General features: G+C 45.8%; 1 protein-coding gene across 3 annotated transcripts in view; it reads right to left on the reverse strand.

Annotated features, from left to right (window-relative positions):
- Window positions 1-12,191: 12,191 nt before the first annotated feature.
- Window positions 12,192-12,991, reverse strand: part of Ica1 (islet cell autoantigen 1) — a 142,325-nt gene continuing 141,525 nt past the window's right edge. For all 3 annotated transcript variants that reach the window (XM_029535461.1, XM_021190440.1, XM_029535462.1), the window contains exon 14: window positions 12,192-12,462. In XM_029535461.1, coding sequence (XP_029391321.1) covers window positions 12,341-12,462 — 122 coding nt within the window. In that variant the 3' untranslated portion in view covers window positions 12,192-12,340. The remainder of the gene's footprint in view (window positions 12,463-12,991) is intronic.

Genomic DNA, 12,991 nt, shown 5'->3' on the forward strand with positions numbered 1-12,991 from the left:
CATTTGCCCAAGAATTTCATAAATTCATTGTTTTTAATAGCTGAGTAGTACTCCATTGTGTAAATGTACCACATTTTCTGTATCCATTCCTCTATTAGGAAAGCATTTAAGTGGGGCTGGCTTATAGTTGCAGAGGTTTGAAGTCCATTCCCATCATGGCAAGGAACATGGAGGCATATAGGAAGCCATGGTGCTGGAGAAATAGCTGAGAGTTCTGCATTCAGATCAACAGGCAACAGGAAGAGAGAGAGGCACTGGGCTTGGCTGGAGCTCTTGAAACCTCAAAGCCCACCTACAGTGGCATATTTTCACCCCAAAAAAGACCACACTTACCCCAACAAGGCCACACCTCCTAGTCCAGTAGTTTCCAACTATCAAGGGTCATAATCCCTTTGGAGGTTGAATTAACACCCCCAGGGGTTGCATATCAAACATATCAAATATTTACATTATGACTCATAACAGCAGTAAAATTTATAGTTATGAAGTAGCAATGAAACTAATTTTATGGCTGGTGGTCATCACAACATGAGGAACATCATTAGGAAGCTTAAGAACCACTGTCCTAATCCTTTCAAATAGTGTCACTTGTTACTCACTGGTGATCAAGCATTCACATCTATGAGCCTATGGGGCCATTCTTATTCAAACGACCACAAGATACATATAAAAACTCTATACCAAAGCTTAGTTGATATGAAACAGACATGGTGTCTGGCCTTGAGTAGCCCTTTTGTGGACAGTAGCTGCTTTTTCCCCATCCTCTGTGTAAGGTCAGAAGGAGTTAATGGAGTAAACACACACACACACACACACACACACACACTGTTGATGGTTAATAGGCATTTACTCAACAGATGTGCAGCAAACTTCTTCCTCTGAGATTGTCTACAATGTCCTTGGAACCTTTCCTTGGTTTCAGAGAAGTGGAGCAGTCAAATGCCCCCATTCTGCCCACAGTTGCTCAGAAGCCACCCTCCTTCCATCTGACCTGTGATCCTGACCATCCGGGTCCCCTCCAATCCTGCCTAGCTCTAGGAAACATTGCCAGGAACCTGGGATGATTGAGGCTCCAACCCAAGTTTACCCTTTGTCTTTTTGAGGTACTTTCTCTTTAACCACAGACCTGGTTTCCAGATCAGAAAAACCAAGAGCAGTTTAGCTCTGGGCTTCTAATCACAGGCTCACAATTGGAGGAGCTAGGGCTCCACTGGGACTTACGAGGGCAGGTAAGAGATGGGTGGAAAACTGCAGGTAGCCAGAGCTTAGGCTAATGTGTGATGAGATTTGTTCTCTTCTTTCTAACAAGAGCCAAAGTCACCGCTCACTTAGGATAGCAGATCCTATTGGCAGGATAAAAATACACCTCAGTTTGTCGATGGAGGCACAGTTCGGCTATATCTCTTTAAGGGCAAGGAAAGAGGAAAGATTACAGAAGGCAGGGGCTTCCCTGCTGGTAAGGGGCCTACTGGGGAAGTCTCCATTCTATTTGCACACAGATGATCACGGTTGTCGGAGTTCAGGGAGTCCAAGCACCCTGTGCCTTCTGTACTGGTCTGTTGCTGACTTTTTTTTTTTTTTTTTTCTGTCCACCAATCTTTTTGAGAATTTATAGAAATTCTAGACTGTTTCCTGTGGTAAAAATACTCTAAGTGCATTTTTACAAATCCTTATACATGATCTCAGGATTCATCAACTGGTGAAATGAAGAGGTCCATGAATCTTTGGACCAGAATAGGTTTTATAACTCAGCTGGCAGAGGTTGAGACAAATTGCAGAGGACAATGGAACCAAGAGTATCGATTGCTCAAGTGCTGATAGCCTGGAGAAGTCCTTCTGCTTATACTAGTGCTGGGAGACTGGCAAGGGTGCTGGGAATATAAAACTGATTTTTTGGAGTGCCACAGGTGAGAGGCAGATATATCAATAAGGAGACAGATCAAAAATCAGTAAAGGGATTCCCTTTATAGTAGCTGGAGAAGGGAACACAAGAGCTTTGATATACGATCCAGCCTCTCTGGAAGAGGTATTTCTAAAATGATTGGCATCTTCGCCGGTTTGTGAAGGATGAACGAGGGAAGATCCCTCTAGCTTCAGAGTTCCTTGTGAGAGTCCCTGTGAGTGCCACAACCACGTGTAGAGTAAGAAGGAAATCCAGTTCAACATGACTCAGTTAGTAGTTGTTGGTTCAAAATTCTAGAGTCCGACACCAGGAAGTTTGTTTTAGGCATGTTTAAGTACAGCACCACTTTGGAAAAAAAAAGTTTTCTAATAACTATCACAATAAAGCTTAAGGCATACTTCATTGAAACCCTCTTGTAAAATACATGGGACCTCTTCCATAAGAATGAGTTCTACAGTGTATAAGGCTCATGGGTGGATCTGGTGTGGTCTCGGTCATCACTGAGGTCACGAAGCTTGCAAGTACATGTGACATCTCCCTTAAGGATGGGTCCTGATGACTGAGAAACAATGCTAAAGATAAAGACCTAGGGGGCAAGAGTCTGGAGAAGTCAGGTATGGCCTGGCCCTACAGATGTCACAGACCACCAGGCTATTAATGGCATCCTCACCCTAGCTTTATGAGAAGAAAGCAGGTCTACATCTCCTCTACTGAGGAGACAACCCCATGTGTTTAACAATCTGTTTCCATAGTGCTTATGAGCACAGGACATCGTGCCCTCTATACTCCTAAGCACATCTGATTAGCTTTCTGCCCTAGCGAGTATATTAGTTTACTATCCTAACTCTTGCCACAAGGTACCCCACCAAAGCCAGTCGATGAAGGGAAGGTTTATTTTGGCTTATGGTTCCCAGGAGGATATAGTCCAGCATGGTGGGAAAGGCACTGTGACAAGAGTAGGAGCCCTGTTGGTCACATTGCATCCACAGTCAGGCAACACAGAGTGAACCTGCCCTCTCTAGTGGGACTCTCCCTTTTAAATGTTTCCGCCACCTTCCCGAATAGTGCCACCACTTGAGGACATAGTGTTCATACTTCTGAGCCTGTGGGGGAATGTTTCACTTTCAGACTACAAGAGTTAGACATGAGGAAGTTGCTCCTCCTATTACTACAGAGAAAAGGGCTTTCTGGTGGGCTTGGATAGTCTCCTGAAATACTCCAGAGTGTCAACCACAGGGAAAGTTTAATTCAGAGCATGGGGGACTCCAAACTTTGATTGATTTGACTGCTCTCTCCAGAAGACTGATCAAAGGGTCCCATGACTATGGCCAAGTGTTTAAGAGCTCTAGAGTCAGCCTTTGAGTTTGTTGAACATGGCAGGCCCCTTGGGTCAGTAGTTTCCTATCAGTGAGTGCTTAGAAGATGAAACATAGGTGTTTATTTTAACTTAAGAGCAAAGATCCTAGTTTCAGAGTTGAGTACAAAGATCAGAGAGGCTTGGATGGGAATCAGGAGTTCCATGACATTCGGTCCTTAAGGTGATTCAGTGACCCACTTTTTGAAATTTATCTTATTTTTATTATTTAAATTTGGTCTTTGAAGATGTCATACACGTATGTCGCATTCGGATTACTCTTCCCCTGTTCTCCCATCTGCATGACCCCTCTCCTTCCATACAAATCCCTTTCTCATATTCATGTCTCTTTGTGTTGTGACCCATTTAACTGAGGCCATCTGTGTGACCCTGCGTTTGAAGCCATCCACTGATGCCTGGAAGATTCAACAGTAGGAACACTGCAAGTGACAATGACTACCAGAATCTGTTAATAGCCAATACTTAAGCAAGGAAGGGTAGGTCCCCATGCATTCCTTTTATACCCATGACTGAATGTTAACATACACAACTAGTGCAGGTGTTCTCAGCTGCTGATGGCAATGACTGCGCCATGCCCAGAAGAGACATTTTGTAGCCTTTTTTTTTTTTTTTTTTTTTCCTGTTTTCTGGCTTTTACATTCTTTCTGACACCCTTCCCATGATGCTTCCTCTTTGATTGGGATTATGTACCTGTCATGGATTTCCCCCGGATAGATGCCTGAAATCCAACTGTAGAGTGGCTGATTACCCCCATAACAGTAGTGCCATCATAGCATGGGTGGGTACATTTGACCAAGGGGATTGGCAAGGCCACTGAAGTCTCTTCACTCCCAATAGTTTGCATAGCACCTTCTAGCCAACAGGGGGCAGTTTTAAAGTTCAGCTTTATGCTTTTTGGTTTCTATCTTGGAATCCAGGTGTGTGGTGTCTTCAGCAATATCTCATTATCAGCTCATTCTGGTGCAGGACCTTTCTGTGTCTCAGTTCTGTCAGCTCAAGCTCTATGCTTGCATGAAGCTCCTGAAGTAGTAACTCTACATTTTTTTTCTGGTAGTTTAGGCTGTTGATTTAATAGTGTGCAGATTTATGATATCACCAGCCCAGAATGAAAGAAGGGAAACCTGAAAAGGCCTGACTCTTCCTTGGGTGAACAGGCTTCTTGGGCTCAACCAATGAGACCAGGTGACTGTGTGGCTCAGAGTATGACTTGCTCTCTGAAGATTTATGCCTTTCCAGGCAGAACAGGAGCCAGGAATGCTTGGGAGGGGGGAACATGAGTATGGATGGTATCTTGCATATGTGGTATATGGGTACATTTCAAAAGCCTTTTCCAATCTACTGTAAGAAGACAGAGCGCCATCCTTCAATACTTTTTTGTATTCTAGAACAGTACAAAAGGCTTGTTAGTAGTTCATGCATACTCTTGGTAATGCATGCATACTTCCTTCTTGCCATAATGTGCTTCACTGTTGCAGTGTTTCCAAAGCCTTGAAGATTACGATCCTTGTTAAGATTAGTGTAGCATCCCTGTAATAATAGTCCATCTTCTAGGAACTATTGCAGTTGTTCTGAGCCATGCGGCCATTTCTAGGTAAGTGGGGTGGGGGTGGTGGCAGTAGGCTACTCCTTGGATGAAGCATTCAGTGTTTGACTACCAGATCACCCTCCCTGTGGTCTGAGAAGCTCAAATTTTTGTGTGATCATGCTTGCTGAAACTCAGCTAGCCCTGTCCTCATGGACACACAGATGAGTGCTAGTCCACGAGACATTTGGTTGTGAGTAGCTCTGCTTCCTTGCATCAGGAGATACATCTGATGACCACACCTGCATCGTAGGCTGGGTCTTCTGGTCCCGATTCTTACGGGCTCTCCCACTTCATGAGGGCTGGTGTACCGGGGCTCCCCCACTTCATGCGAGGACTGGTGTACCCGGGCTCTCCCACTTCATGAGGGCTGGTGTACCGGGGCTCCCCCACTTCATGCGAGGACTGGTGTACCCGGGTTCTCCCACTTCATGAGGACTGGTGTACCAGGGCTCTCCCACTTCATGAGGACTGGTGTACCGGGACTCTCCCACTTCATGGGGGCTGGTGTACCGGGGCTCTCCCATGTCATGCGAGGACTGGTGTACCGGGGCTCTCCTACTTCATGAGAACTGGTGTACCAAGGCTCTCCCACTTCATGCGGACTGGTGTACCGAGGCTTTCTCACTACATGAGGACTGGTGTACCGGGGTTCCCCCACTTCATGAGGACTGGTGTACCCGGGCTCTCCCACTTCATGAGGACTGGTGTACCCGGGCTCTCCCACTTCATGCGGACTGGTGTACTGGGGCTCTCCCACTTCATGCGGACTGGTGTACTGGGGCTCTCCCACTTCATGAGGACTGGTGTACCGGGGCTCTCCCACTTCATGAGGACTGGTGTAACGAGAGTTCAGAATCTAGTCTCCTTCCTTTTACTTATTAGTATCGCACATACTAAGGAATAATTTACACTCAGTACAATTCGTCCTATTTTACCTTTATGGATTTTGACAAATTCAGGCAATCATGTAACCATCAACTGAATCCCAACAGAGTTCCATCTCCCTAAATTCTCAACCTTTTGCAGCCCACCCCCTTCTACCTCAGCCTTTGATAAACATAGACCTGATGTCTGTTCCTATAGATCTGACTTGTCTGATTTTTAAATCATATAGCACCAAAGCTTTGAGATAAAAAAAATACAAATAAACACAACTTTCATTATGGAATAATTTTAAATGTATAGGAAAGTTTCAAAGTAACATAAAGTTTTCATATCATCCTGGCTAGCTTCCTTCTTACTAACATCCCACATAACTCTATGACAATTGCTAAAATTTTAATAACTTACATTGGCACAGGTAAACTATCAACTTTGGGAATCACTGGTTTTCTTAATAATGCCATTTTTTTTTCTGCTCCAAATTCCCTTGTGGCATTTGGTGACCTTGGCTCTTAAAGTTTTCCTCTTCCAAAGTGGCCTTCATCAAGATGTGGATGCTATTGAAAAGTACCGATCTGGAATTTTATACACTGCCTCTCGGTCTGGCTTTGTTTGCTACTGTTCTCATTTCTAAACTGTGTTGTGAGCTTTGGGGAAGGCATATAAAGATATAAGGCACTCTTACTATAGCATCATAGTAGGGGGTACATGCTTTTGGTGTGAGTTGGCCTCATGTTCAACTGCCCTATATTATCAGTAGCTTGTTCATGTTGATTGATAAATAATATTCACTGTGCTTATGTTGCAGGTTTTTTTTTCTCTCTCTTTCAGCAGCTGAAAGACATCTGGGCTGTTTCCAGTTCTGGGAGATTATGAATAAAGCTGCTATACATTTATATTGAGGCTCTGTGAGTATGTGTATGTGTGTGTGTATATATATATATATTTTTTTTTTTCTCTCCCTTTCTCCAGGGTAAATTCCTAGTTGGGGGATTGGCAGGTTGTATGGCATGCATATGCTTAACTTTCCATGAAAGTGCCAAAATGTTTCCCCAAATAGCTGTTCCATGTTGCCTTCCCATCGACAGTTTTATAGGATTCCAACTGCTCTGCATCCTTATTTTAATTGGTGTTCTGGTTAGTGAGTGATGCATTGTAAAAAAACAAAAACAAAAATTTTAAAAATTAAACCAGCAAGTATTACAGTCTACAACAATGGATGCCCTTCATGTCTCCCAGTCTTGTCAGAGAATCTTGTTCAGTCATCGAAAAACTCAGCAGACACTTACTAGACACTAAGATTGTGTGTGTGTGTGTGTGTGTGTGTGTGTGTGTGTGTGTGTGTGTGAAAAAGAGATAGAGAGAGAGAGACAGGTTGGGGGGAGAATGGAAGGAAAAGACAGTCTCATAGCCAGCAGGCCTTGAACTTGCTATGTAGCTGGGGATGGGCTTGAACTTCTGACCCTCTGACTCCACCTCCTGGTTTGGGATCATCAGCAGGTACACCGTCCTACTTTATGAGGGTATAGAGATGAAACTCAAGGCTTTTGAGCATGCTGTACAAGAACTGCTACTGATGAAACCACATCTTTAGCTTTTCGTTAGATTTGAGGTTCATCCCCCTTTCCACCCCATGGATAATGAGTTGATGAACAGGGAGGAAAATGGAGCTTGGTGAGGCTACCAGAAGGTCACCGAAAATGGATAGTCTGTTTCCCTCACTTTAATAAATACCATTTCACCAAGTGAGGGGGCCTCAGGGATTTCTGTTTCCATAGTTTTGATGTTGGGTATCACCTAAGGGTCCTAGATTTGAAATCTCTACTCTCTGTAGTAACTCCACTGGACAGGGTATGTTATTTTCCTGTTCATGAGTGGAGAGCAAAACAAAACCTGATGCCAGAGAGGGCTATGGCCTATAGATGCTAGAGGCTTGACTTGACTCAAGATATGTCTAGCTTCAGAGGGAAGTCATGTTTACTGTCCTAAACTAGTTTCATAAATCTCTCCTTAAAGGGTATGTTTAGCTGGGCAGTGGTGGCGCACGCCTTTAATCCCAGCACTTGGGAGGCAGAGGCAGGCGAATTTCTGGGTTTGAGGCCAGCCTGGTCTACAGAGTGAGTTTCAGGACAGTCAGGGCTACACAGAGAAACCCTGTCTCAAAAAAAAAATGTGTATTTAATAACTAGCTTCTGAAGATAAAAATAAAAAACATGAGTGAATATTAGTTCTTACGGGAAATTTGTCCATTCTTTCTTATAACTTGTGGCTATAGAAGCAGCCTTGGCTTGGAGTCGGATCACATGGGTTCAAGACCTGGGATTTTGTTGATGGCTCCTTGGTCTCTAGTTTCCTTATATGGATAGAAGTATGTCAGATGCAGAGGGCTCTATGATCCTTCCATGATGCCTTACAGGTACTGAAAGATAAGGAGCCTCAGCAAGTCACAGAAGGCTTCTAGCTTTTCTTACTGCCCTGCTGCCATCCACTGTCCTCTGGGAAGGAGAGTACTCCTTGAAGCCATTGTAGTACAGGAGCCAGGGCAGATCTGTAGTACACTCTTCAGCTGGGCCATCTTTCTGTCTTCTAGTAACAGCACTCAAATGTACCTGGAGGAAGCTCATCGAATGACCTGTTTTCCACCCATTGAGCCTAGTGAATGGAGATTGGTCATAGGACCTATGCATTCCAAAACTTTCACTACAGATACTTGTGGCCATCTCATCTCCTGTTAAGAGATGCGTGATGGAGAGAAGAAATGGAGGAAGCAGAGCTGGGGGCCGGGAGGATACACATATGATCCTTTAGACCCAACTGTGCTTGAAGTTTATAGACGCAACAGTCACCTGAGGAATAAGCCTGTTGTCATATATTTAAGATAGTAATTAATCAATAATTAAGACAGGACCTCATTTAGCCTAGGCAGGTCTCAAACTGACTACATAGCCAAGGGTGACCTTTAATTCGTGGTCCTCCTGCCTCCACCTCCTAAATGATAGCTTTACATGTTTGGTGTTTAGGTCAGCCTGAGTTTGGATGGATTTTGGTAATGACTAGTCTCCAAACTTTTTTGTTCTTATTATGAATGCCCCTCCTTGAAGGTTCTAGAATACTGGTTTCCTTCTATAAGAAAGTTAACTTTACAAGCTCCGTGAAAGGCAAAGTCTGAGGAAGTGTTGCCTGCCCCACATCTACCATTAACATTGATCATTTACTAGAAGCCTTCCCAATGCAGATTTCTTGGCAGCCATGGTCAATCGTACGGATTTGCCTCCGAGTTGGCATCTGTGTTCCAACAAAACTGAAGAGACCTACTTACATCACTGCACTGAGAATACCAGTCCCAGGGCTTGGAAGCTGCCTCCAATCAGAGCAGGAAGCAGAGGATTAACTGGCTTTTGTGGTGGACACTAGTTGATCACAAAGCCAGGCGCAACACTGATATATTGGAAAAATCAATTAGTTTCTGTCCATGAGCCCTCGCCAGAGACTGGTTCTGGGGTGGAGTCTTCCTGCAGCATCTCCTAAAAGGGGAACTCAGTGCTGACTCCAGATGGGACAATAGGCAGGAGGGATCTGGTGGGTGTCATCTAGTAGGTGGGCAGCCTCACAAAGTACCTTCAGGGCCCTCAGCCCTGGTCCCACACCAGTTATAAAAATTGGCTAATGCACAATGGAATTGCCCCTCCATACCCAGGGGTGCTGGCTTCGAGCAGAACACATTTTCTTGGGCAAAAACTTCCAATAACAACAACAATAACCAAAAAACAAAACAAACAAACAAACCCCCCCAAAAACAAAAACCAAGCCAAACCAAACCAATCAACAAACAAACACCATGCTGGCTCTTTCTAAATCAGTACTTTCTAATTCTGAGGCTGACGGATTGGTTTTTTTCACTCACCCAGAACTCAAAATCAACTTGACATTTCTAAAATTACATTTTGAGGGGAATGAATCTGTAAAGTGAACCGAGAGCCAGTGCCAGTTGGGGAAAGAAGGCGGGCACAAACAGAATCACGCCTCATCCTTCCTTACAGTGTGTGTGTTCTTTATCTGTTAGCCGAGGAAAAAGGAGGGGAACTCGGGGTCATGTTGAAGCCATCAGAAACAGCAGGAGAGCCAAGGAGAGCCTGGGTCTTTCTGTATTTCAAGCTCCAGTGCAACTGTGGCTCAGGCTGGCTGCCCGAAGGGAGGTGGAGATGAATCGAGACTTGTTTGGCAAAGAGGGTAAAGACACATTGTCTCCTTCATGGCAGAGATCACACTTGTGTGGGCGGTTGGGGAGACCCCAAGGTGGGTCCCAGAGGAAGCCTCTTGGCCAGGCGGGTGTACGGGCCACTTACACGAGAACCAGGCAGCAGCTGCTTCCCCTTGCTTAGGAGAGGTGGTCAAAGGGCTTTGTGTGAGTAGGATCAAAACATGCCTCTCGAAAGGGATCAAGAGGCTGCCCAAGTGGATTGCAGATGGCAAAGGAGACTGAGTCTTTTTCTTCTCTTTCCTTTTCACGAGGCATGTAAAGAAAGTTCGGGGAGAAAATGCCGCCATGAGCAACCCTTTCCTTTTCCCGTTGCAAAGCTTATTCAACCACTGTGATTCTCTTTCCCCCACTCACTGATCAGTTTTAAAATGCAGCCTCCTACTGCTTATCCTATTCCAAACAGAAGGATGCTACCTCCATCAACCTCCACGCCTTCCCATCGCCTAGATGGAGCCAGACAGGCCTTCCAGATTCAGCTCCTCACTGTGACTTCTGGGGTTTCCATGGCTACAAACAAATGTGACCTGGGATGAAACTAGGACCCTTACTCCTCATTCCTTGATGGGCAACTTGACCTGGCAATCATTAATCCACGCAAATGGCACTGTCTAACGGTAGAGGCATGTGTCTAAAGCACATACCTGTCAAGTCTAGGAAGGCACCACCCTGGCACAGCTGAAGGAGAGAGGTAGGGCGGGAGCCAGACTCTCAGGAGACAGTAGAGCTTCATCCTTGGAGAACCGAAGGTACAGGTAGAGGCATCACATTCTCCTGGTAGAGGTGGACTGTGAGGAAGCTCTTGAAGACTGAATAAGGCTGTCATGGAATCTCACATAGCACTCAGGCCCCTGGGATGGTACATTAAAGGGGTGGCAAGCATGCCTGTGCTTAGAGGAGTGTGAGGTTGGGTTCTGATTCTGTATCATGACCACCTCCAAGTGTATTAACGTGGAGCTGAGAAATCTGCCAGAGACGATTCTGGGAATGAGACCTCTGATAGCACAAGACAGCAAAGCCAGGGAAAGCTCCCCAAGCCAGGCCCCCAGCCGGCTCCCAGACATTTCCTTTACCAAGACGACATCTGTCAAGGCCTGTGTCTCCAGCCCTCAGAGTGGTTTTAGAACTGCAGGCAGCTCCTTTCTGAGGGTGCTCCTGTGTTTCTGAAGGAATCCCAGGAAGCCTTCTCTGAGACAGGCCACAGGAGCCCACAAGACACTGCTTGCCTGGCCTAGGCACAGAGAACCTCTTTTTCTGGACCACTAACTTACACAGGGCCTTCTGTGCATTGCCAAGGTCTATATGAACTTCAGGGCATGCGAGAGGCTCCTAACTTAGCAGGTTACCTGTGACATAAGAGAGAAGGTGCCAACTCTGGGGTCTGGGAGTCTGACGGGGTATCTAAGCTGTTGATGTGGTCACATGTGAATCTGTTATTACCACTATTTCTTGGTCCTACAAAAGCCCCAGGCAGCTCTTGTAGCTCGCTGCCTTATTTGGGGATGTACAGTTCTGGTCAATAGCTGCAGAACTGCCCATGGGGTCCCCTGCCCCCTCAATTGCATCTTCATTGATGCTTTTCTTAGCACAGCTGGGTCTCCACACAGAATCCACGACTTGAATTTGTATAGCAAATGTTGTCTTAATGTTTAAAAGTTTTTCTGTTTAAAAAAAAAAAAATGTTCCACGAGGCTCCTGGAGTTTCTGCTTTTCAATTCAGCTACGGAGAAGTTAAAAGGAGACACTAGGATGTGCAAGGATGGCCTGCCTTCAGTAGCAAGGTCCATGCAGCAGAAAGAAGCCCCGCTCCTCTGACAGTGTGGCACGTGGCCGCAGTCAAGCGTGGCAGGAGACAGTGTCTTCGGTTGTCTGGATCTTCACCCAGAGCTCAGTGGGAGGTGGCATGGCAGGAGAAGGGCTCTTCCTGACGCTTCTTCTGAGGGGGATGGGGACGTGAGCAAGCACAAAACTTTTAGCTTCCTGGTGCCCCTGAGGATGTGTCATGTAAGTCCACATGCAGGTGTGTAACTGAGCCTTGGATGTCACCATGCTGTGTGGTGTACTGACACAGCAATGGTCCCAAAGGATGTCAGCACGAGCGAGCAGTGGCCTGCCAGCGACCCCTGGGGACGCCTCCTCTACTGTTCAATGCACACAGACAACATACAAACCAAACAGGACTGCTAACTATAGCGATAGAAACAGGGCCTTAACCCTCTCATTTTATTAAAATGGCATGTAAATATTAAAACAACATACTGAGCACATTAGACTTCTGTAAGCCCTGGATGAGGCTCCATAGAGTGGCCCAAGGGCTCCCTGTTGAAGGTTGCAGACTCATGCATTGAGCAATTCGTGTTCTTTATCGGTTTTCCCAACAGCATCAGGATTTGATAAGGGGTCGAGGTCAGCAAAGAGGCTGAACCAGGCAGTCAGGTCCGAGGCAGCCTTGGCAGGCTCTGGGGAAAGAAGAAGAAACATGAACAAACTCACCTTCTCAATGATCACCTCAGGAGGGACAAATCCCATGACCCTTAGTCTCTAACCATTAGGGAATTTCATGTCCCCTGAAGGGCTGGTTCACACAAACCGTGGCCTGAGACTTAGTTAACTAACTTCCATCTTCAGTGCACCTCCAGCAATGGCTACAGCTCACAGAGGTACTCAAAACCCCGCATGCTGTCTGTCTCCCTCAACCAAGGAGCAGCTAGGCTATTTCAGAAACCAGACTGAAGCGAGGTGCCTTCTGGTGTCTGTCAGAGGGTTCCCTTTAAGTCCCGTGGGCCAGGAGCCATCTGCTGTTTCTCTTTTCAGCCTTCAAAGACACAGGCCCATAGGAGGTCATACCCAGGCCTAGTCTCTCTACCATTAAGATCACTGCCTTTCCCACCTTTTCTGGCCAAAGGCATAAATAAGGTTTGCCTTCCCTTCCCTTTTCCCTTCTCCCTTCCCTTCTCCCTTCCCTTCTCCCTTCCCTTCTCCCTTCCC

Source organism: Mus pahari, chromosome 2 (assembly GCF_900095145.1).
Source record: "Mus pahari chromosome 2, PAHARI_EIJ_v1.1, whole genome shotgun sequence".
Classification (NCBI taxonomy): Eukaryota; Metazoa; Chordata; class Mammalia; order Rodentia; family Muridae; genus Mus; species Mus pahari.